The 26258-nt window shown below is 42.2% G+C and overlaps 2 protein-coding genes across 6 annotated transcripts in view; both read right to left on the bottom strand.

The window, feature by feature from the left end:
- The window catches only part of LOC119031202 (RNA-binding protein Musashi homolog 2), a 249474-nt gene extending 239983 nt beyond the window's left edge, over positions 1-9491 (bottom strand). For all 5 annotated transcript variants that reach the window (XM_037119518.1, XM_037119517.1, XM_037119520.1 and 2 more), the window contains exons 1-4: positions 9268-9491; positions 8764-8804; positions 8310-8391; positions 7570-7654 (exon numbers count right to left, since the gene is read on the bottom strand). In XM_037119518.1, the coding sequence (XP_036975413.1) occupies positions 7570-7654; positions 8310-8391; positions 8764-8804; positions 9268-9329 (270 nt within the window). In that variant the 5' untranslated portion in view covers positions 9330-9491. The remainder of the gene's footprint in view (positions 1-7569; positions 7655-8309; positions 8392-8763; positions 8805-9267) is intronic.
- Positions 9492-20935: 11444 nt separating this feature from the next.
- Positions 20936-24412, bottom strand: LOC119031314 (oligodendrocyte-myelin glycoprotein-like). The gene is made up of 2 exons (XM_037119711.1): positions 24115-24412; positions 20936-23307 (listed from the first exon to the last, which is right to left on the bottom strand). Exons 1-2 carry the CDS (start codon positions 24120-24122, stop codon positions 21924-21926), a joined length of 1392 nt encoding a protein of 463 aa, XP_036975606.1. The 5' UTR covers positions 24123-24412; the 3' UTR covers positions 20936-21923.
- Positions 24413-26258: the final 1846 nt, after the last annotated feature.

Here is a 26258-nt window from a genome sequence, read left to right as displayed (position 1 = left end):
ACAGTGTGGTTAGACCTCCAGTGCAGCTGCAGCTGTATGGTTAACAGCTAGTAGCAGTAAAAGCACTTTATTAACAACCCTCTAGGGAAATGTCTATATCATGGAGACATTACAAGCAGTTCACACTAACTTAACAGCACATAAATATTTAGAAGCCTGACTTAGAGCTGACTGAACAATCTGCTCTGAACATGAATGTGCTCCACCTTCGAACATTACGTTTTATTGGTTGCCAGATTAGCTGCTCAAACGAGGGGAAGCCAGCAGTATCAAGGAGGTAAACACCTAGAATTTACCTTTTGTTGATAATTCTCATACTGAGGAAGAATAAAGGTCATTGGGAACTGCAGACTTTGGGAAGAAGCAAGTGATGATACTCCTTGTTTATTAGTACAGAAACCAGATAATATTCACATTTATGAAGCTAGCTGTAGATTGATTTAACAGTTGAAAACTAAAAAGCTGACCTGCACTTTTAAAATCACCATTTCCTCTCCGTCAGCACTCATTTTATCACTCTGGTGTCAATGGGTCGCGCTTGTGTTTTTTCTCACGATTGGTTGATTGTGAGTCATATTTGCCCCGGTGGTGCCAACTACTTTGGCTGTCGCTGCTGCCGAGTCTTTCGGCTCACAGGTAGAGCAAACAGGCCAGGTGACTTAGCAGCGGCGGAGTAGAGCTAGCCCATCAGCTAGCTCCACACCTCACTCGTAGCACCCTCCATTATCAAGGGATATGATAGGCTGTTTATAAGCCAAGCCGTTCATGTCAACGCCTATACATTGACATGAAAATTTTATTCTTACTTTTTTTAAATCAAAGACTATATATGGAATGGAAATGGATGCTCATGGTGATTATTAAAGATTTCCCAGTGAAGTTTCCATTTTAGCGTCATTTTAGTCACACAAGAAAGTTTAATGTTAAGGAGTAAAACATCCTGTAACAGGTATTTTTCCAAACTATTTGATAACCGCATTTGATGGTTAATTGTGAAAAATGTGCGCATATTGGGAGATATATCGATATCAGAATACTGGTATAGGAATCAGCCCCAAGAATCAAGTATTGGTCAGGCTCTACTGTTTGTTGATGGTATGTGGTGGGTCTAAAAACTGCGATAAAAAATGTGTGAGCCAAAACAAAATCATAATTTTAAACTTGTGCCATGTCCAGTTCACATTTGCCTCTTCACTGTGTCTTTGTGAGAAAACAAAAAGGTCTTCCGAGATGAATTAGAGTGTAATTTTTAGCGCTATAGCTGCCATCAACTATCTAATGATACCTGTTACGTACAATTGAGTGGCAGGCCCTAATGTGATGTCATTTTCAAAGGGCTCTGCAATTACAAAGCGTGTGTGCCTTTCGCACTGTGAGCAACTCGGATAAAATCTTAAGCGTCTGACCAAGTTGCCATAGTTCGGTTCATGGGGGAGCACGAGGGCAGTGACATGCTAGAGACGAACGACTGCTGAAGTATCTCACACAGCTCTATATTAAGAGCTTTCCCCTCAATCCGAAGCAAAACTAGCCTCTCCAGTGGAGCGCTTTCAAGTATTTGCTCACCTTATTCCCCCTTTACATCACCCTAACAAGCCTGTTTCAAATTAATAGTTTTGGATACACCTTTGTTACATGATGAAACATGAGCTCAAGCAGAACAAACGCGGATTTCCTCGAGACATCATACAACCCGATATGTCAACGTAATAAATGAGAACAGACCAAGAGGATCCCCTCCAACCCTACCCCGCCATCTTTTATCTCGCGCAGCCTTTTAGTACAGGGTCTCTGAGGGCCGCCTCTGCATGCGACTGTGGGAGATCGGGGCAGAGAAACAGCCTATATCTTATGTTCACATCTTACAAAAGGATTTCATATATTAATGCGGCTCCTGGGTAAACTCTCTCCCCCTCTCTTAAGACATATCTACACTCGCATGATGATGTGGCGTTTAAACTAAAAGGGGAAAAAGGCTTATCAAAGCTTGCAGCCTCTCCCAACTCAAGAGTGCGAGTGGGTCCACAGGTGTGCGTGTGTGATACTGGCGGCGCAGACATGAAATTAAAACATAAATGTTTCATATCTGTGCTGTCAATCTTTTAGCGATTTTGCGCCTTGGAATAACATCTCGAAAAGGCAGTTTGTTATGCCCCTCAAATCAATAATGAGAATTTTGCCAATGTCACGCTCAACAAGCAAATTGCCCATCTTCTTTTTTGCTCGCGAAAAATATGCAACGTCATTATGAGAATAATCCAGATTCGCTGGTATTACACGAGATATTACATTACTGCCTTTGACAAACATCTGATGTTCTGCATGTGCCGACGAGAGACAGATACAGCGCGAACTAATAACGCCTTCAGCCATAATTAACTGCAGAAGACAGAGCACCTGCTATACATAAAACAAGAGCAAGTCAGAGTTCAGCTCAGTGATTTGACTTCACTTCCAAATCCTATCTGATGAATATGACTTCGACGGGGCCAGAACAGCTGCTCCTTTTCTCCTCCTTCCCCCCCGTGTTGTTTCCTGCCTCACCTAAAAAACATGAAAACTGCAAGTGTGTGTTGACCCGGGGGTCACTTCATAAAGGCTGGATTTACCCCAAGACCACATAGAGTCTTACAAGAGAACAATGAATGAAGATTGAAACCATGTTTACACGGTTTAAACTATGATGAATGGCATCACATTGTCAGGAGTAAATCCATATTTCAAATACAACCTGCGCTAGGTGCACACATAGCCCTGATAAATACTTGATCAAGTATCTTTATTTATTTATTTTTTACATAAAACAATAAAACAAACGCCAACCTGGAATCAATCCAGCGTTAATCTCTCGACTGTTACATCTCAAATGCAAAACTCATGTACTGTTCTATCCCCTGTTCGTACCAGCCTGCCTTGAAACATCTTACAGAACAGATGCCATGAGTTGCATATTTCTAAACTGAACAAAGCATCATGAAAAATGGTAAATATGTTCTGAATTACCAGCATGTGTGTTTTGAAGCCCCGGGCTGTGCTTCCCCATATGTCTCATTCACATTCATCCTAGTCTGAGTGTTTTCATAACCGGACAGAAAGCAGAGCACAATGTGGGGGAAAAAAAAAAAAAAAGGGACGAGGGCGAGGAGGAGGACTGTGGCAGTGTGTCCATCTTCATGCATTTTGGCATTCTGGAGGTTAGTTATATTGATTCCATCGCCTTTTTAACCTCAACCATAGGGAAATATTATGTAAATGATAATCCATGTCTGAAATCCCTTCATCAGTGTAATTCAAGCAAGAAGTGCCTGCATCGCACATGCTTTTCAGTTGATATTACTAAATAATAGCGACTATAATCTGCACATTTTTCTGAATATTAAAGCAACATATCCAGTTTTATCTGTTAGATAAAAAAAAAAGAGATGAACGACCAAAGAAAGGGGGGGGTGGAAATGTAAATTAGGTATGATTTCCACTTTCCCTGTCCGAACAATAGGACTCAACTTGTCCGCAGTCACAGCACCTCCGGCCACTCGCTCCTTTCAAGGTTACTGGGGACAAAAACACGGGTAGGGGGTTCATTCAAGCACAGCACAAAAAAAAAAAAAAAAAAAAAAAAAAAAAGTAGGAGGCTTGTATCATACCAACATCTGCAAACACATCAAGAACCAGCCAACATTTTTTGCTGGACCGGTTCATTCCTTCCATTACTGCTGAGCAACTTTAGATATGATAGATCCAAACGCCTGATAATGTGAATGTTAAAGATATACAAACGCACAGCAGATACGGCCCGAGTGACTAATAGGGAGAACAACAACAAAGACAGCCGCTTCAGGTTTGTAATCTCTCATTGCTGGCTGACGGATAAATACCAGCACATTAGCAGCGAGGAAATATCAATTTCTGCATGTATTTGAGTCAACTGGGTCTTCGGTGTGTCAATTAAACTGTCGGGCACTCATCCTATTATGATGTTCAGCAAATTTAAAAAAAAAACAAAAAAAAAACCACATGGCTACACTTGTTGTTCATTCCAATGAGGCCACTGGCTATTCCTATTATTACTACAGGAGTATCATCGATATAATTCAGGTTTGGCAAAAACAAAACTAAATAAATTAGAGACAAAAAAAATGTTTCATTAACATCAGACAGAGAAAAACAAATCAAATTTAGCTCCAGAACTTTTTAAATATAGTCAACGTCCGACATGATTAAGCTAATGGTCATTAGGAACTATTTATTTGGGGCAGCCTGGTGGCCCGAGGGTGTAAACGCTGACCATGTAACCCCAACGGCCTGTGATCCAGCCCCAGCCAGGCCTCCCTCTCCTCCACACTCATTTCCTGTCAGCTCTCTCTGCACGCTCTCTAATAAAGCCCCCAAAACTTTAAACATTTCTGAACGGAAATCCACTCCCATATAACATATGGATTTTTTTTTTTTTTTTTTTTAAGAAAAGATAATACCTGACAGGCGTAACGATAAATATAATATAAAAGGAGTTAAACAATAAGCCCAGAGTGACTTCGCCGATCAACGTGACAACAAAAAGTTTAGAGAACTTTGCTGTGCGCCAAAGGCTACAATTCAGAGAAAATGATGATTGGATGTCAGACCTTAAAATGTCACTTTTCAGTTCTCAGGCTGAGGTGCTGTCAAGTCTGAGGAGTATGACATAAGTCTGCCAAATATGACCTATAGTCAACTATAAGTGTGAAATATAGCACAGTTGTTTATGTTCATATCTGTAGCTTCTATAAATGAACATAAAACAGAGGTGAAGTTACACTGTTGCACCTAACTTTTTTTAATCTACACATCAATAAACACATCATTTAAGGTGCACCCTATAATACATGTTGATTATATTTCTTAACACATTATGTAACTAATTGTAAACAGGAATAGGGGTGCAGATACAAGTTTTTTCTTCATTAAAATCACAGCACATACGACAAGAAATGGCAATAAATTAGAAAGTGCTGATGTTTAAATGTGCTTAACAAGGTCAAATAAATCAAACTCAAATATTATTTGGATATTTGTGAAAATAATAATAATAATAATAATAATAATAATAAACAGACATAAAAGTTTACACATATTTACAATGTTTATAATATGCTCAGTTTTTTTTTTCTTTTTTGATGTTTAGTCACACTTTATATCATGTTTTGAGTGCATGTGCAACCAAAGCAGCAATAACATGGAGCCCTGGTCTCACTCCAGCATAACACATAAACAAAATAGGCCAACAGTATTCTACACTCTGATAGTGACTTTAACATTAAATATACAGTAAACTGCTGGCAGAAGTTTCGTAACTTTACTATAGAAAGAAAAAAAAATCAAGTATTATCTTCCTATGGGTAAATAATTGCTGTCAATAAGTCAGACATGCAGAAGTAGCAGCAGTGGTTGGAGACTGAGAGAGTGAGAGGTCATCAAGTTAAATCCAGCAACTATCTTAACAGAATCATTAAATATGCTCGGGGAATTTAACCCCTCCCTGTCACCACTACTATCAAAGTGCCCTCGGGCAAGGCATTAAACCAACAACTATTCCATTAATCGTGCACCAGCAAAAGACTGGAGCTGTACCAGCCAGCTTCCAGGTATAAGTACATCTTAACCTCCCTCACACCGCGACCTTTACTGTAAGTATGTATGTATGTATGTATGTATGTATGTATGTATGTATGTATGTATGTATGTATGTATGTGCTGTCAAGTTGCCACAAAGCTGCTGATTCAAAATGTCAAGCTTGCAGTTTTCAAAATGTAGATTCTAAGTCACAGTATGTTTGTAATTGTTACCCCTTTAACACACTCTCCCCTCTACAGATGTCTGCAGGTTTTGCAATGCAATCAATCCAACTGATCGATCATTTCACTGCCAAAAAACCTCGTCTACCCTCTATAACCTCTGAATCAAAACAGCAGCACCACTGTATCTCCTCGTTACGCCTTGCAGAGCTAAAGAACATCCATGTCTGACACTGACCCACCTGAGACTACAAGAAACATTAACCACAAGGATCTGACTGGCTGCATTTATATAATGCCTTTTCATTTAGTGTCATCAATAATATCGTAATGGTATGCGTGTCTTTTTTCTTTTTTTCCATAATGGCAAGTAACTCATTTTAAGACCAGTATAAATAAAAACCCACAAGCCCATTTAAAAGAAGTAAGGCCTCCATCAAGGAAGCTGGTTGTGAATCCTGGCCCAGAAAAGCTCAGGGCTCCATAAAAAAATCAAATAAATAAATAAATAAAAACACAATAGCAACATTACTACAAACTTTGCAGTTGAAGGAATTGGAAGGAATACAAAGTGCGGTCCACTCCCCAACAAAAAGCACATTTTCTCAGCTCTGTGCCAATCACACTTGAGCTCAAGAATGTGATCCTGGCGAACAGCAAATCCTAAAAATCGGCGTTGCTTGTCGAATCGCACACAGATCGTGCGATTAAACACCACTACCTGAAGTACAAAGTGTCTGTATTTCAAAATCCAGAAAACTATTCCTCCGTCCAGGTAGCACACCCCTCAACTCTTGCATTTCAAAAAAAAAAAAAAAAAACAGTATGCCGGCATATCTGGATATTACCACCTACCGAGGAGAAATCCCAGGCAGATATGATTTCAGATGAACCCTGTCTAATCCATCACTCCAGACATCTTCTAAAAATGACTCGCGCTTTTTAATTATTCATCTACTGACTAATTTCAAAAAGGGAAGTGGAATCCACAATGGCTCAAAGTTTTTTTTCATAAATGAGAGCATGGGCGTATGTCTGTAAATCAACAGCCATATTTATTTATTTATTTATTTATCTAAAGTCAAATCAGGTGATTATCAAAAAGTTACACATGCTTTTATAATGTCATGCTCCTCTAATCAAATTGTAAGAGAGTGGCGAGAAATTAGTGAGTGCGTGATTTTTGTTGTTGTTGTTGTTGTTGTTGTTGTTTGGAAAGTCAATTAATTCCGCTTTAGTTAACTTGCAAAAGCTGAGTTTCATGTTTTCTGACGTCGGGGCCGTATTTCTTTTAAAAGGGGGGAGCGTTGTTTTCAAATCTATTTTTCACACTTACAGTATCAGTGCATCAGGCGTGATACAATGCAATATCTGCCGGGTCAAACAATAGCGAGGCAGCAGGGCCTGAGACAGCACGCCCTTCAGTGGAACATGAGATATGTGCACGCCGCACATGTGGCTGCAGCGAAAAGAAGGGGGCGTGTCAGCCGCCTGTTCACCCACAGAAGTGAAAGTGAACACGTATAATATTCACCCTCTAGTCCTGGTTTATTGCTAAGCTGAGCGTTGAAGGGCCCATCATGCATTTAGCCTATATACGGCACATGACCTTGATCCACACAACACTGTTAACCCCCAAGAGGTGTTTTCCCTTGCGAGGCCCCTCAGGGCGGTGAAAAAGAAAAGCGCCACACAGTTATGACAGGGCAGGACAGAACCAAAACAAGGGACAAACACTTATGTAAGTGCAGATGAAAAAAAAAAATAAAGTAAAAAAATAAAAAAAAATGAACTCACCGTCTTTGAGTCTAATTCATGGTGTTGTTGAGCTAAGACTTTATCTACACTGGCAGCATCTGTAAACGTAACAAACCCAAATCCTCTGTGGAGAGAAGAGACAGAAATAACAACAGCGTTAAAATGCATACAAGGTGAGACCAAAAACACATTTGCTTTATTGCACATACACACACTAAAATAAACATTCATGTATGTATATATGTGTGTATATATATATATTGTGACTTGCAACCAAGCTGCACAACAGCAGCATTTCCCGTGACCTTATTATTGTCCCAACAATTCTGTGTAAATGTGCCGTATGATCCACGTTATGGACGTCCTGGAGCAGATTTGAGACGGGAAAGTGAGGACGCGGCCGAACCGCCCGCGCGCCCGTTTGTAACAATAACGAGACGACAGCACACCAACATTGTGGTGCAGTCACAAAGTCAATGTCAAATTGCATTCGGGCTGCAGCTTTACAGCAGTGAGCATTTAAGCTTATCTGGCTCGCTGTGAAACCACACGCAGGCGCGCGCGCACACACGCGGGGACACACACGCACACCGCCGAGCGCGCAGACACGTGCGCGCGCGGACACAGAAACACACACACACACGCACGCACGCATATACACACACACACACACATACACACACGCTGGATTAAACACTGAACACGGACAAAGTGAAGCGATATCGCCGCATGCACTGGTGTGAGGGGAAAAAGTAGAGGGAGCCGCGGAGGCTTTTTACCTTGAGCGTTTTGTCGTGGGGTCTCTCATCACCATACATTCTCTTATTTCTCCGAATTTACTAAAATAGTCTCTAAGGCTGTCTGTGGATAGAAAAAAGAGAGAGAAAAGATGTCGGGTCATTTTGACAGGAACATATGGGCATGCTGTTGTCACTGCATTTGCAACAGAAACACACACACACACACACAGAGAGAAAGAAAAAAAACACCCCGCGATGCGCTTAGGGGTCGAATAGAGGACTTCAGATGGACGGAGATCAAAAATAACATCGTGCGCACACACTCTCGTCAGATATCCCATACAGTACGGTGCACATTCGCACATACACCGCCAAAGCAAGCACCAGGCAGGCAGGCAGGCAGAGGCAAGCCGACAAACGAGCACTCAGTCCACAGCGACACAAAACAACAAGAAATCCCGAGACAGGCTGTAAAAGAGAATAACAGTCTCACCTGGTGAGGTTTGCCAGCTGAGGCCACCGATAAACATTTTACTGTAAGGGGAAAACACAACAGAAGTGAGTCCAGATGTCAGTTCGGCCATTTTGACGACTAACTACTTCTAAAAGCGACCTTAAAGGATAAAGGAAGACTATGAAAACACATTCGCGCTTTAGTAATTACAGTCTATCTCCGCGAAAAAACAGAAGAAGAAGGGGGGGGGAGGTTGGTGGTGGTGGTGGTGGAGGTGGAGGTGGGGGCGGGGGGGGGGGAGGCCACTCTCGCTACATTTAAAAAAAAAAAAAGAAGAAGAAGAAGAAGCTCGGGGTCTTTAAAACTGCATCTGGAAGGAGACCCGTGCACGGTTTCAAGTGCGTACTGTGGGGACGAAATCCGGCACGGCAGTCGAAGTCCTCTCCAAGATGTTGTAACATGAAGAGAGAGAGAGGAGGGGGAAAAAAAAATCCCTCGTACCTCGGGATTAAATATATTTAGAAAGACAAAAAAGATTCTTACCCCGGGTCATGTTGTGAATCATTTAGGCTTCCGGATGTGGCTTGACTCCCGTCTCCTTCCATATCTATTTCAAACTATAGGCTGGGACTACAGTCACAGTGACAGACACACACAGATACGGGCAGGAGATATGCAAAGCCCCGCTATGAGAATATTACTGAGCCGGGAATGAAAGCGTCACACGTGGGATCAGCTCAGCCCCCTGCTCCCTCCTCCCCTCTCTCTCTCTCTCAGCGTGCTCTACCTTGGCCCACAGGGGGGCGGAGCCTGCCTCTGTCACCTAACCAATCCAATTGACGTCAATTCAGGCAATCTGCAAACCAATCCTCCGATTTGTCATTTAATTAAGCAATAAGCCACTAGAGGTGAAAGTGGCTTATTGCTCTTCTAAACCAGTGGACACACATATACACACACACTCAGGAAAAAAATAAATAAATAATAAAAAAAACTTTATCTAACAATTCTCACTCTTAATTAGCTCATATTGTTATTGTTCGACTGAGAAGTGAAACCTTTGTATGAAGGAAGCAGCAGGAACCCAGCTTTTAATCATTAATTAATGTGGCTTGTTATTCTTCCGCCATGCAATATAGTCCCTCTCCAGGAAGTAAAAAAAAAAAAAAAATAGATTTTTTAAAAAGTGGGGCAATCCCCATTTGCATGCTTATATTTAAATGATCCCGATTGTTATGGCTCACAGGTGTTCTGTTAAGAGAGAGGCAGCGTTTCATTCAGCTAGAAGTTGCATGAAATGTGAGGGAAGATGGGAAATAGATATCGTGCATGATTATTATACTACGATATGAGTAATAATTATAATAATAATAATAATTTTACATCAACAAACAAAGAGCCAGACAGCGCAGATCTTGCCAAAATTACAAAAAGGATAATAACATACTTACATCAACACACATATGGGTCAAGAGTTTATGTTTATATAAACAGTAATTATCGAATGTTTTCTCCCCCCAGACACAATATATAGTATACGTAAAGTATATATAGTTTTTTAACAGTAGTGTTGCATTGCATATCATTGCAGAATTATATGTCATACAGAACATGTTGCCAATAAGGGGTCACTTTTTGTTTGGGAGTATTAATAGATCTGCATATAATGTGACGCACCAGCTTTATCAATCATGCTATTGAGCCAGCAATGCAAGTCTGTATTGATTATCCATGTTACATGTTATAGTCTAACATGTAACACTGACGAATACAGCTCAGTTTAGGGTGATCAGTTTAAAAAAGTAGTATTAAACGGGCAGCTGTGGCTCAGGGGTTGAGCCAGTGTTATGTTATCGGAAGGTTGCTTGTTCGATTCCCGTGGTCTGCATGTTGAAAATGCCCTTTGGCAAGATACTGAACCCCAAATTGCTCCTGATGTGCTGGTCGGCACCTTGCATGGCAGCCACAGCCGCCAGTGTATGTATGTATGTATGTATGCATTACTGTCAGTGGCTTTGGACAGAAGCGTCTGATAAATGCCATAAATGTAAATCTATATCAAAGCTGTGAGGGGGTCTGATTACTAGAAAAAGTCTCCAGAGCCTCACGATCTGTGTTCAAATCCTGCTGAGAAGGTTCCCTGAGCAAAGATGCTGAATCTCTGTAGCTGACCCCGCAGTCTGACCTTTAACTGCAACAGTCATTATGAAAGCCAACAAAGAAATGTTCCTGCAGGGATCAATAAAGAATGGTATTCGCACATACGGTGGAGTAATTACAGATGCTCTCATGTACATGACCTATAATGAGCTGCCAGCTCTGCCCTGTGCACAAATGTATGTGGAGATAAGCTGACTCTGCCCCCTCGTGACCCCGAGGAAGAAGAAGAAGAAGAAGAAGAAGCAGGATATGAAATGGACGAATACGTGAACGTGCCTGACACTTCTTATATACATTATCAGCACAGTATTCTACCCACAGGACATAAAGAAAAAAAAACACTCATGTACAAATTATGCTTTAAATGACGCATTATACATTTATATCCTGCTCCGACAGCTCACAGAATCACAATAGATTCTATATAAATGCAGTTTTCCATTAGCACATTAGCATTAGAATACTTACAACAAACCGTTCCTGCATGAAACGTGACTACTGATCGTATTTCATTATTCCCATTCAGTGAAGTTTTTTTTTCTTTTTTTTTTTCTTGAATAGGCTTCTGTGTGCCGACTGTTCAGGGGCACAACCAGAGGGAATTTTCTTATCTGGCCAGGCAGCATGTTTTTGAAACAATGACTTAGATAAAAACCCCAAATAGCAACATTTTCTGACAGTTTAACAGCTGAAGAACTCCGTCATTAGTTAGGGGACACTCCACAATGCTGCTGTCTGTGTCTTGGAAACAAAGGTATGGAAGCAATTTGTGGCAATTCCTTATAGCACAGGAGTGTCAAAGAGAATGGAAATATGACACCTCGTGTGAAACGCTATTACTTACTCTGCTGTCTATGCACTGTGGTTTTCTGTCCCATGCCGTTTTGTGATGCATTAAAGATTATCTTCGTGTTGCATTCTCCTCTAAGTTGTCAGACGTGTGGCAGCGTCCTCACACCGGTGAATGTAAGAAAAACCGTATCCACTCATGCAGCTGCAGACGGAGAAGAGTGAGAGGGAGGATATAAATTGAAGAGGAGTAGGAGCGCCGAGGAACAACAGGCTTTAAAGCCCATCACAAGGTGTGCAAGAGAAAAAATCACAGTGGATTTAACACATGAAGAGTAACTTCTGTTTTATGCTCAAATAAGAAGGAAAAAAAAAACACTGGGGTCCCAGGTTTCACGGTGGAGTTGTGAATTATTCTGCTTTGTTATCATGGCCTTTTTCTATTCACCGTCGTTACACCACTGAAGATTGCAAGTGCAAAGAGGAGCGTGACGTTTTACAGTATCTGATCAAGGGTTGTGAGAGTTTGAACCCAACACAACCCGCCGCCCGAGCAGATCTCTCTCAGACTGGTGCCAACATATCAGATTTCAGATTTCAGCTTTCATATCTGGGTCAGGCTTTGGGCCCTCTGGATCTTTCCCTTACAGGGATTGAGGAGGAAACATGTATAGATTTTTTAAAATTGAGAGGTGTTCTTCTTTAATCTGAGCAGCCTCCAGAGCCTGATGAAAGTGCCTAGAGTGTTTATACTTCTTTAAGCAACTTTGGGCGCTCTGACAGCTCTGCTTTTTTGGAGCAGTTGAGCGTGCAGTATACCTACTGAGGAGGAAAGAGAAGGGTTGTATTTTACTACAAATTACTTGTGAGCACATCTCTATGAAAGTGATGCTAATGGCATCGCGGCATCATAACACATCACGGCTTGGAAGCGTTTGTGAATGTGACAGCTGCTGAAGACGTTTTGATTAACGATGAAGACGAAGAATTTCAAGCAATAGACTCATTTTTTTTTTCTTAAACTCATCTGTGCCAAATCACAATTCATTGTGTCGCAAAAAGGGGGAAATGCACAGATTTCTGAAATCATATAGTGGCATCAGGGCGACGGCAGCTCGTATTCAGGGCTGAATGCTGAAGCACTCCTCAATAGAATAGAGAGGAAACTAAGCATGCAAAAAAAAAGGCTTGTAACTAACCGAGCCTTTGCATGAAAACTGGAGGATTTGGGGATTGAGAGAGAAGTAAAATTGATAGTGTGTGAAAGAGCTGAGGGGAAAAAAGAAAGTGAGAGAAGCAACAGACTCGCTGGCAGTGTTATGAGATGCTGTTTTGAGAAGAGGCATCCTGTTTCCTGTTGCAGTAATCACTTTACACCCCTTCGAATCTTCACTTGACCTTGGAGGAATTGTTCGTGGATCACTTCAACCCATTTTCTCCTCACAGATTGCTCCATATAAGCTGTGCGCCGAACACAAAATGTTTTCTTTTTTTTTCTTCAATCCTTAAAATGTCAGGAGACATAAATATTGGCGATGATGACACTGCGACATATTTATTTTGTGAAAGTGAAACTTGAACTTCACAGGGATTTAAAATTTGTGTATCTCATTTGCATAATTGCCATGTGCTGTAAGCAAGCGCTGACATGTGAGAGGAGCCAATATATATTAATCCAACGCGAACAGAGAGCTCAGAGTTAACTCCTCCTGTGAATTCGCTTTTGTATGTCACTCGAACGCTCCTGAGAGGCTGTTTGGTTTTACTGTGAATGATTCCACACTGATCACTGCAGATTGAGTGATCTCTGCTCTTTGCTTTAGGAGGGGCCCCTCCATCAGGGTGAAAATTCAGAACTGGAGGAGAAGCTGTAGAAGAAGGCTGCAGATGTGAACAAATTGTCTCCCTCTAGTGTCCTCTTCCTTTCTGTTTTTCTTCTCTGCCGAGCAAAAGAAAAAAGAAAAAAAAAAAAGAGGCACCTCTCAGACTGCAGGGAGAGCGAGAGCCAAGCCGAAACATGCATAATTGACAGTCCTATTTCAGGAATTAGCCACCCACCAAACTGCGGTCTACCTGCTCCTTCATCTTCGCCTGGAATAACTTAGCATCTTATGAAAGTCTATTTCAGCCACACAGGATTATTTAATTGCAAAAAAAAAAAAAAAGTGAGATGAGTTTAATAAATAAAATGTCCGCTCCCATCATTGATTGGTGAGGGGTCGTCATGTAGAGGACCTTGTTGACTGATCATGATTTTGTGGGGATTACTGGGAATGTGCACAGTCAGTCAGAACACAGAGAAGCTGTTTGAAGTCAGATCAGTGGGAAGGATGTTCTGGTGATGAGTGATTTTTTTTTCTCCCTCCCCCATTATGCCTTCTGTAACTACGCAAGATGAGTTAATTAAGCCGTGCCAGAGGCTACACACCAGCATTCCAGGTAAGATGGGCCGCTGTGATATTCAGACATCCACATTATTAAAACATGAAACTGTAATATTGACTTTTTGAAATATCTAAAAACGAATAAGATGGCAAATTATCCTTGCAAATTAAAAAAAAAAAAAAGAGAAAAAAAATGCTGTAATCCCTCGTGCCAAGTGCCTAAAAAGCGCCTGGAGGTAATAGATCGTAGCACCCCAGGGGACTGCAGATCCCTTAGAGTTTTACAGGATATGCAAACTAAATCCCTCAAAATACTACATGCGCGAAAACCATTTTCAAGAATGACTGCCTGTCTGTGTTAAAGGGGCACTGCTTAGTTTTGAAGATGAAATGTTGGCAGGATATAAACAAGCTGTGAAAATACTCCAGAGTCTCGAAAAAAACAAAGGCAGTTCGTTTATTTTTATTTTTCCGATGAAGATCTTCCTCCTCTGATTTACAATTTCTACATAGTGCACCTTTAACGATACAGACCGAGCGACTGGATCTGCTTCCTTGACCCCAACCATGACAGGACCATTTGCATGCGGGGGCCTCTTTAGACCAATCAGGCTCCAACACAAGTGGATGATGACGACATCATTTACCTGCTCCACTGGGCTGGGAGATAAGCTCGTGCCCCCGCTGCTCCCTGGAATGTTTCGGGCTGCTGTTTGCACGACTCCAGAGAGAGCTGTGTGTCACAGATGATGACGAGTGGCATTAAAGCGCCGCGAGGAGCCGTCCCATCACCGGTACAGTCGGGCAGCCGGGGGGCGGGGGGAGAACATGTGAACGGTGGCCTTTTCGGAGGGCTTTGTTAAGACAGAGGAAGTGGTGTACCCTTCTTCTCGCAAGACGCTGAAGGTGAAACTGCCTTTTCTTTGAATCTGCTGAGCATTATTTTGAAAAGTGAGCTGTGTTTTTTTTTTTTTTTTTTTTCTCCACTCTCTGAACCACGTTTTTTTTTGTTGTTGTTGAGATCCTCCTCCGGACAGCTGTGCAGCATGCTCTCTGGTTTATCATGCAAATTTACAGCACACACTCCAGATTTCCTCTTTAGCACGGTGTTAAAACAGACTCACGCATGCACGCAGCTGCAGACTCACACACAACAAGCCTACGGTTTACGAGCTGAACGCCCTGGGTTTTTTGGTCACTCGTTCTCAGTTTGTTTACACGGGCGCTGCACCTCACATATATCTCTAAGAGTGGTACAAGAGGAAGGCCTCCATGGACAGAACAGCTGAGCAGTCGCTCTCTGTCTCCTGGCTCATTCTTTGTTTTCAACCCCGACCCGTTCTCCCTCCTTTCCTTTTTACTTTATTTTGTTTCCCCCACTAACTGGCTGCCACCATATATTCTCTCAGTTGCCAACCACTTCCCTATCCTGCAACCACTGACCTTAACACTGACCTTGCCTTGTCTGTGCCATTGAGACGAGAGCGAGAGATACCATATCCTCAGCTCCCTCCGCCCCCAACCCAACCTCACTATGCTGCAGGGTAGAATTTTGCCTGTCTCATCAGTCTTCCGGTTGCTGGAGTACACCTTGTTATTTCTTCCAGATTCCTACACGTTTCGCTTTTCAGCTGATCAGTGGCCAGACGGGGTGGGGGTGGGGGGGTAACATTTCTCTTGGCTCTCAGGAGGAGCGCTGGCATATACATGGTCCACGAAAACGAGCGTTTCATTAGGTGTACATTAGGCCGGCGGGTTGCTGGTCATCGTGATTGTCCCGTTTGATGTGAGATAAAGGTTTCCCCTGAGTGCTGTGGGGCGCTATCCTTCATCTTTTGCTCTGACTTTAGTTGCTCTCTTATCTCGGGCTTGAGGATGATGTCCTGCGAGAAGAAGATTGGTCTAAAAATTGAAAGATAAGTCCACAAATTCGGAGACAAATAGCCGTAAGTTTTTAGAGGGTAACAATTTTACACATTGGAGTGTCTTCACAGGTCTTGGGAAGTGCTACAGCGCGCGTGGAAAAAGTGGTATAAAGCCTTTTTTGTGGCTCCAGAGGAACAAGTAATCTGATAAATTGGCACTCAGTAGCAAGGCTGCATTGTGGGAAATGGAGGCGTCGAGTTTTGACAAGGAGGAGGAATGTGCGGAACAGAGAAGGTGATGATTCTCGTTGTGCTGTATCGATTTTGATCATTTGTTTTGATGTTTTAGGCGCAACGTGTGTTACTGCTGTAACTGCTTTTCATAAATCTGGTGCCTACATTGCCCACAGTGCCACTCAGCCACTGATTGACGTCACCGGAGGGAATCAGATTACAGAGTGCTTCCTCTGGAGCCACAAAATGCTTCACCTTCCTCACATAGTAGTAGCTCTCCACATGATCTGAAAAAAAAAAGAAAAAAAGATTTGACTGTGCAAAATTGGTGGAGTGACCCTTTAAGTCCATTTGTTCATGTTGAATGATCAAGGTCATGTCTCTGCAGTTAATTCCTTATGTATTCCAAAGTGTAGAGAGATTCTGACCTTGAAACATTTTCCGGAGGCATGTTGTGTCTCGGTGAGGCACCAAAATCTCTTCCTGTTGTTGTCATGTTTTGGGTATAAACATTCATTTCAGTCCCACCGCCACAAGAGGGCACTTTGAGCACATGCAATCAAAAAGAGGAGCTGATGTCATTTGTGCTCATGTGTCTTTCTGTTTGCGTGTGCGTGGTCATGGAGGTGGTGCGAAAAAATAAGTGACACATCTCTTGTGTTCCTTTTGGGAGTGGCGAGTCTTACAAAAAAAAAGAAAAAGAAGGAAGAAATCACACCCCGGTTCACCACCCACAGTGGCCTTCTGGCCTCTCGTATCGAAAGGGAAAAGATTGTGTGACGTCCGCAGGCTGCTGCAAGAAGGGGAACAGCTCGGATGCAGGGTCTGCTTCCTGCACGCTTTGTTATTTCTGTTGTACAGTCCCCAAAAAAAGAAGTTCAATTCCAAACTAACTCCAAACTGTTAGCTTGGCGGAGAGCCAGACTTGCAAGCAGTGTTCCTCCTCAAAAAAAAAAAAAAAACATAATAAAATTGACTTTTTCAACACACACACACACACAAAGATTAATAAAGTCCATATACACTCACCCACCTACACTGTAATAAACTCTATGCTATTAAAGCTATTCCATATGTCCAAAAAAAACTGGGTGATGTATGAAGCCGATGGGAGAATTAAATGCGCAAGGACACATGAGGGCAGCGGGTATAAAGAAGTACCCTGAGGTTGAGTCTTATTGAGTGTGGCTGAGTGAAAGAAGGCAGCTCACTCAGAAACAAGCCCGGATGGAAAGAGAGAGAGAGAGAGAGAGAGAGAGAGAGAGAGAGAGGAGGCATGGCAGCAGTAAATGATGCTCGCCTTCTACACCTTGTCAGTTATTAGGAGAAGCCAGAAGAGAAATCTGACATGACTTTGTGTTGTCTACAGAGAAAATAATTGGCAAGCAGGGGCCAGCGCACTGGCACCTATACAATGCTGTACTGTATCGAGGAGATGTTTTGAGGTTGTGCAGCTGAAGGGAAGTAAAAGGATAAGTGTATATATATATATATATATATATATATATATATATATATATATATATATATATATATATATATATATATACATACATGTTTCTATTTACTCCCTTCCATCTTTTTTTCTCAGCAAAATATAATAAAAATGGTCCAATATGAATTCAGAGTCAGAAATTGCACCACATCCTCACTCTGCCCCTTTGTCCCTTAAACTAGGTCTACAGTAAAAAAGAAAAATCAAACTATCTGGCTATAGTGGCAGAACTGTATTAATTTGGGGGAAGAAATTCAATAAGATAATCATTTAATAATCAATGAGGGGATGCGAGTCAAAGGAGAAGCATAGACTTGACGTGGGGGGGAAATGAAACCATAGTTATCTTTTACTTCGATACTTGAATCGGGCGTATAAATAAACTGCGCGCCAGCCACAAGTTTTCTTTCCGCTCCGGCTTCTAAGCTATAAATACACACAATTTATTCAGCAGGTGTTTTTCAGTATGAAGGCAGGCGTGCAGATAAAAATCATCACTTATTTTTCACTCACTCCTCCTGACTTTGTATTTCTTTTTCTTATTCAGAAGAATGTCAAGATTTGATGTTTTGCTCTTTCCCCCCCAAAAAAACATCCAGTTGTCATCAACCACATAATTATACATCTTTGTATCCAGTTGTATGGTCATTAAAAAAAAAAAAGAAATTCTCTAAAGTCTCTTTTTGTTGGCCCTTCATGTGTGATCCACGGCCAAACTGGCATCAGATCAGATGTTTATTATTCACAGTCTGGGTGTTGACGGTGATATTTTGCTCTTGTGGTTGAGCCGCAGGGTCACCTGTTCGCCGGACTCGCACCTCCCTGCACCACACGGCGTCTGGAGGATCACAGATGTTTCAGCATGGGAGATTTTCTCACACGTCTCTTCAAGACATCGATAAAGATCACAGAGCTCTTAGGCTCTTTTCCATGTCATATATATTTCTGCATGTACAGCAGACTATTTTACATGTCCACTTCCTCACCACGTTGTAAATAATACTCCACTAGAAGTAAAAGTCATTCATAAAACTTCCTGAATAAAAAGTGGGTGAGTGTTATCAGCAAAATGTCCTCAAACCATCAAAAAAAAAGTGCTCATTATGCAGTAAAAATCCTAAAACGTTCCCTGTCATAGTTTGACTGTTATATATATAATGTTTTTCCTGGGTTGATATCGCTGCTGCGTTAATTTTAATGTTGCATTTTACGGCTGCAGGTGTTCAGGGTTGAGACAGTTTTATCTACTTTTTATGCTGTTGGGTAGCCTACAGCAAATGAATCATCTTCCAATCTAAAATGTTTTGTCCTGCGAGAACCACGTTATTTTTAAAACACTCAACTTTTCGTGAGCTCAAGAACAAACAGCTTGGCGATGATGCATTTTACAGCTAAACCAAGAGGGCTGTTGGAAAACAGTTTATTTGGTTCAGAGGACAAAAATGGAAAATTCAGTCATTTACTGCTCGCCCTCATGCTGACGGAAAAGTTGGCCGGAAGTTTTGTAGTCCAACAAAACATTTCTGGAGCTTCTGGAGCAAAGCGACATTGCAGCATTCTCCTAAACAACTGAAGTAGATGGTTTGTTTAAAACCAACATAAAATGGCTTCACACAGTTTATCCAGTATAATGTAAGTTGTGTATCAACCAAGTCGATTAGAAAAGACATTATTTACACCCTCAACATCCGCCCGAGCTCATGTACACTCCTCAGATGGGATGCTAATGCTCTTAGCTTAGCCGCTACCATGAAGATTTTGGCTTTCAAAGGGTGTAAATTTTCTTTCTTTTCAAACCAGTTTGGGATCTTCTGGTTTCCAGAGACTTGGATTATGCCACACAAGCTGTACGGAGCAGTTTTGGTTGTTTTTGTTTAGATTTCAAATCAAGTCCCAATGACCTTAGTTGTTAAAATGCTGTGAATCTACCAGAAATGTTTTGTGGACTAGACAACTTCACCTGACTTTTTCCTCAGATTAGTAGATAGCGACAGTATTGTCATTTTTGGGCTGATCTTTTCTCAACCCCTGAAGGATCACTTAATTTGTTCAAAATCACCACGTTTGTTTTTGTTCTGCTGGAAAGAAAAGGTATGAAAGATTTTAATCTGAAAAGTTACAAGTGACTAAAGCTGTCAGACAAGTTTAATGAAGTAAAATGTAGATGTCTAAAGTTGTACAAAATGGAAAATACTGAAGAAAAGTAGTTTGAATTTCCTCTCACGGTACAAATGTACTTCTTTACATTCCTCCACAGTATTTCAGAGCGCTTACAGATGTGATGCTCTGTGTAATGGGCAGTTTCCACGTGGGAATAAGTGCTTTTTGTTCCTCATGAATCTTCCTTCAATAATCAAACAAATCTATGGCCTGCTAATTAAACGACTGCCTCAGAGGCCATGAGGGGTTGACACCCATGTCAGAGCCTCGTGGGAGATGTTGGTGTTGAATACTAAATGAAAATAAATTGCTGTTTGTGTGACATCTCCCCGGGGATAAAAATAAAATCTAAAAAAAAAAAAAAAAAAAAAAAGTGGTGTGAAAAAAAAAGCAGTTGAGGCAAAATTCAAACATCATCAAAAGGTGTAAATAACTCAGCACATTTTATTCCACTTTACAGAAAAGTGCCTCCCCTCGCACTTTATCCCTCCTAAGTTTATCAAATGCGGCTTGCTGAGATGCATTTACTCTCTCGGGACCGAAAAGGTATTTTTCTAAGATGTGAAATCCTGCGGGCTGGCACGTCACTGTTAATGCAGTCAAGATGGGAGTATCTTAACGTTTCATACAAATAAGCTGCGGGCGCCTGTGCTTTGACGCTCTGCGGCAATACAGCGGTTAGGTTAGCATTCCTGGAACGTTCAGTCACCATGCAGATCATTTTCACAAGCGTCACTGAATCATGAAGGACACTTAAGTCTGAGATGTGATCAAAATGCAGAAGCGGCACTCAGAGTTTGTTAAAGATAGTGACGCCGGCGTTTGTCCCTTTTGTTCCCAGCTTCGCTCCGATGTGTCTCTGTCGCTCCCGGTGCAACACATGGCCAGTTCCTTACCCTGTCCCCAGAAAATATTTCTTCTCTGATGAGCGATGTGGTTTGTTACATGTATCAAGCAAGACAAGGGACATCAAGGACATCTATTAAGAGCTGTCAAAATAGGTAAAATGAAACTTTAAAGGGGCACTGTGTAGTTTTGAAGTCTGAATTTGAATATTTACAATATAAAAGAGGTTATAATACAAACTCAGAAATATGTATTTCTCTCCATAACTGAATAAACAAGCTGTTCTCAGAGAGAAAATGAACATAACACTGTTTGAAGCTAGAAAGGTGGCAGGGTCCGCCACATATAAACAAAAGTAAAACAGTAGGAAACTGTGTCGTCCTTTATGATCAGCGTGTTCATTCAGTGTATTCACGAAAAACAAAGACAGCTTGTTCATTTAGTGTGTTTCTCTGATTAAAACGTCTTTCCCAAAAAAACTACGTAACGCTCCTTTAAGTGTCACACTGAAGGGTTCATTCAGAAGAACAGATATCTCCATTTTATTTAATTTCCTCAATCATGCTTTCTTGGGTGCACTCCAAGCTAAAATTAATCACACTTGTGTTGCTTTGTTTTGATAAGATATCTCAAAATGTTTTAATTTTCATAAATCATGTTTTCTTCTTCTTCTTCTTTTTCTTCTTTTTTTTAATATTGCACACTCAAAGGAAAATCAATCAAACTAGCTGTTGGTGGATTCATTTTTGAGAGTGTTATTTATCTGTTGCTGCAAATGAACTGATCATCACATCATCTTGAACGCCGGTGCAATTTATATTAAAAAATAATAACAATAATTTAAAGGATATCACTACGATAAGAAAAAGGCAACCACCGAATTCAAAGTCAGATCCTGCCAGGAATAGAAATAAAAGGATTCACAACATTTTGTGGGTTGTACTGTGCGCTGGACAACCTCGAAAAGGGTTGTTGCAGTTGAGCACCGGGCCACATCCAGTCACATAATAAACCGGTACCTGAATGTATAGTGCCACCATGTGCTTAGCTATAATCATTACACTCTTATTTTTAAATCAGTGACATTTGAGTGGATGCTTTAACATTTTTTATCAGAAAACATCTTTTTGTTTTTTTTCATCATCATAAAAGCAGCATCAAACCACACTCAGGATCAGGATTAGGAGAACTTGTGCTGTAAATGGGCTTTTAGCCACCAGCAGGCTTTGTATGTGCTGTACTTGTTTGTGCTGTTTCATCTGTCTTTCAGATGAGTTGCTGCAGAATGAGCGACAGAAGCCCCAGGTTGTGTAGGAGAGGGAGGTAGGAGCAGGTTGTCAGAGCCGGGCTGCTGCTGCTGATGCCGCCAGGAGGGGACTGATTCTGCCTCCTCACGCTCCTGGTGCGAAGAGTGGTCGTCTTCTTTGTCTGTGCAGATGGGCTCTCTGTTGTGATAACACGGTGTGTGGCCGGCGTCGGCATTTCAGAAAAAGGGGATGTGTCTGCGGTGTGGAGGGTGTCAGTGGTTGAGGCTTCCTGTGTGCCGGAGATGAGATTAGAATCAATGTGGGGCATGCGCTCTGCTGCGAGGTGATTAATAGTCAGGTGTGTGCCCGTGCTTCTGGGTGACAGGGTGGAGATGGTGATGGGTGTGGCCGTGAAGGGCTGGTGCGGCGTGTTCCAAGTCAGTTTGGGAGCATGTGTGGTGCTGAGGAGAGAAGAAACGGACAAGTACCACCACCCGGTGACACTTCGGTCAGGTGGCATGGAGGTCAGGTCCTGGGCGTTTGCTGCAAGCGGAGGCTGGTTGTAGGAGGCAAAGTGCCACCCTCCTGTCCTGCCTGGGCGAGCCCCTCCGCAGACAGGCTGGGTGTGGCAGGGGCAGCCCAGGACGTGGGCAGGGGTGTTCTGAGTCCAGGAGAGTAAGTAGCTGATGTCGGCGTAAAGGTGGCAGGCCCAAGGGTTGTCGCCCAGAGTGATGACTCTAAGGGATGTCATCGCATCGAACACTCCAAAGGGCAGTGTGGAAAAGCGATTCGCATGCAGGTAGAAGTAAGTTAGTCTGAAGAGCCGGTCCAGGGAGCCTGGAAGCACCTTCAAAAGCAAGTTGTGGGAAAGGTCAATAGTCTCCAGATGTGCAGGCAGGTTTGTAGGCAGGGTCCAGAAATTATTGCGGCTTAGGTTGAGCATACACAGATTGGTCAGTGTGTTGTTGATAAAGATGGCTCGCTCCAGCTTGTTGTTGGACAAGTCGAGCGTTCGCAGATTCCACTGGTAGACTGTATCATTCTTGTCCAGCAGCTGGAGGCGATTGGAGGCGGCGTAGAGGTGCCAGAGGGAACGAGGCAAGTCTTTGGGCAGACTGCTCAGTCGGTTGTGAGACAAATCGAGGATGCGGAGATGGGTGTGCGAGGTGAGCTGGCCATCCAGGTTGTGAATTCGGTTGTGGGAGAGGTTGAGGGAGCGCACGTTGTGCTGCAGCCCATCGGGCAGCTGTCTCAGGCCCCTCCAGGAGCAGTCGACCTCCCTGTGGCTGCGGCTGCAGGAGCACGTGGTGGGGCACACGGCCAGGACGTGCGACCCCAGCAACAACACAAGCAGGAGCTCCAGGAGGGCCTCATTAGGGGGGCGCTTCAGCAGCACATGCCTGCTAAAAGACAGATAGGGAGAGGGGAATGTTAGTCTTACATGGCATCCTATTGAACTCAAAGAGGTGCGCTGTGAAAGCAGAAGTGATGCCTGCAGTGTGCTTGGATAGAGAACACAGGGACGATACACTTCTGCAGGAGACGTGTGCTAACTGCAGAGAGCGGCGCTGAATAAAACTTGTTTCATCGTCTCTTTAAAGCTCCACCCTCTGCCAGACTCTATCTCTCTCCCTCTCTGTGCTGTACTCACACACACACACAAGGCTGCACATCACTGCATTGCTTGCAGATATACACAGTCACATTACACGCCAAACTCACTCCCCCAAACCACAGGACGAATGTGTTAGGAGACGCTGTGGCAGCATCCTTTCAGAGAAACGCTCATGCTGTAAATCTGCAGCATCAGTAGAGAGAGAGAGAGTTGAAATGTGTCCTTTTTTTTATATACATATATATAACTGATAAATATTTGACCTGATCTGCAGGAGGATATTTCTAGTCTATCCGAGAACATCATTCATCACAGAGGATGAGAAATCCCTGTAGTCATTCTCCCTGGCATCAGTTTGTGTCTTCAGTCATCAGTGGTTGTCAGAGCAGTCAGTCCCATGCTCTCAGAGGAGGGGAACTAGCTCAATAGATGGGCTTTATTAATGACTCCACGGAGGACTCATGCATCAGCTGGCTTCCGAAGGCAGGCAAAGACACGGCCAGGAGCTCTACGCTGCGGTATGTGCGAGCCGGGGTGTGGCAGATTGTGTGTGTGTAAAAAAAAAAAAAAGTCTTTGAATTAGTCCATAACTCACCTTCTCATCTTATCATTCCAGTCACTTTTCTCTGCTCCTTTTTGCTGTCCAGCCTCTCTTCCCCTCTCCTCTCCTCTCCTGCTTTCAAGCCTCGGGACCAGCTGCTGCTCTGCTGAAGGTGAATGTTTTTTTTTTTTTGTTCTACGCCTGAATTCTCCTCATAGAATTTGACCCTTGCTCACTTGTCCAGTGCCGGTTTTTGAAGTTATCCTTAGTGCCTTGCCAGTTTTGGTCCCCCCTTTTTTTTTTTTTTTTTTTGTCCTCTTATGGATCTTTTGGGTTTGCGCGATCAGGCACTGCAGGCTCTGGATTTACTCTGTGCAGTAGAAGTGAGGGAGGGCTGGGGTGTCAGTGTGGGGGAAGTATTAGGAAAGGGGGAGGAAGGGGGGTGAAGGCGAAATGGAGCGCATAATGGAGGGGGGTCCCTGCATGCAAGGCTGCTACAAAGAAAACTCCTCAGTCCCTTATCTGGGAGCGTTCAGGATTTACTTCTGCATTTAAAGTGACAGCCATTGTTGCGGTTAGATGAATTGACTGATTGCAGTCTTGTTTGTACTCAAAATAAATTAGACTGTTATCGGTTATCACCCCAATCAATATCACCCCTGTCTAAAGCATCCATTTGCAAAGTAATGCTGTGCTGTAATTGGTTGTTATTTTCCTCATGTGAATGTAGACACCGCCACAAAAACCTTCAAGATTTACGGGAGAGTTACTCCCGTCCACTGCAGCTTTCCACCTGCCATCAGCAGTATGAGCAGCTCTCCGCTCTGCACCGCAATGCTGTACTTCCACCGCACATAATTACTGTGCATTCTACTGGACAGCGATACGGATGGTGATCACGGTTTAAATGTGACATATTCCTCAAAATGATGTTGCACTGCAGCAAATGGGACTTCCTTTATTCTCATTTGGTACTTGTCTTTGCTCCGTTGTCATGCAAACTCAACAAAGTACCTCTTTTGCGATGCATTGGCTACTTCCTCACATGCACTGTCTGTACTTTCCTCTCTTGCCTTCCTCTGTTTCCAGTAGCCAGCTGCACAGAGATTGGAACTCGTTAACATTTTACAAAAAGGTTCACAAAAAAGTGAGTGGTTACTAAGAAACAAAAGAGGAATGAATCAGGAATGTCTTGTTAAGAAAAGAGAAAAGATGGGAAAATGCTGTGTTAATGAATCACTAGGTAATGATTAGTTCATAATCATCTGCAAATTGACATACATTCTTCGTAAGCTGATCCTGATTAACTATGAACCAGCCACTGAAACCAGTAATGTCACATTAAATACCAATTACCTAATCATAGCCTTCATGTTTTGTATTCCTTCAAGTGAAGTGAGATATCATACTGAGTAGTTACCAAGCAGACTCATCAAATACTAATTACTTGATCACTAAATACTCTTTTTGTGTACCATCAAGGAAAGGCACACACTACTAAGTAGTTAGCAATTAAAGTCATTAATCACTACTTAATCATTAGTTACATTTTTTGTGCCCCTCAATAAAGTAATATACTGAGTAGTTACCAAGTAGCCTCTTTAAATACTGATTACTTAATTATTAGTTACTCTTTTACTGCCCCCTCGAGTAAAGAAAAACAAAGTACTGAGTAGTTACCAAGTAGCCTCACCAAATACTAATTAGTTAATCATTAGTTACTCTTTTTGTGCCCTCTTAAGTATGGCATAACAAACTATTGAGTAGTAATCAGGTAGCCTCTTTAAATACTGATTACTTAATCATTAGTTACTCTTTTAGTGCCCACTCCATTACTGGGTAGTTACCAAGTAGCCTCATCATAAACTAATTAGTTAATCATCGTTACTCTTTTTGTGCCCCCTGAAGTAAAGTGATAGACAATACAGAGTAGTCACTAAGTAGTAACTCATTACATAATGATTATTACAACTAAATTTGGTTACTTGGTAACTACTCAGTATTAACTCAAAGATGGATTAAGAAATTTGTAATTCATAAGTCGTCACTGCTGTGCCACTCGACAGCTGGTTCATAGTTCATCTCAACTCAACTCATTCAAAAGTGGTCAGCATGTCATTGTCTACTTTAGTCCTGGTATCACCATAACAACATAGTTCTTTAATTATCAAATTGTTCCTGATTCATTCCCCAAAATC

This window comes from Acanthopagrus latus, chromosome 13 (assembly GCF_904848185.1).
Source record: "Acanthopagrus latus isolate v.2019 chromosome 13, fAcaLat1.1, whole genome shotgun sequence".
Taxonomy (NCBI): domain Eukaryota; kingdom Metazoa; phylum Chordata; class Actinopteri; order Spariformes; family Sparidae; genus Acanthopagrus; species Acanthopagrus latus.
This window is presented reverse-complemented; position numbering and strand designations above follow the sequence as displayed.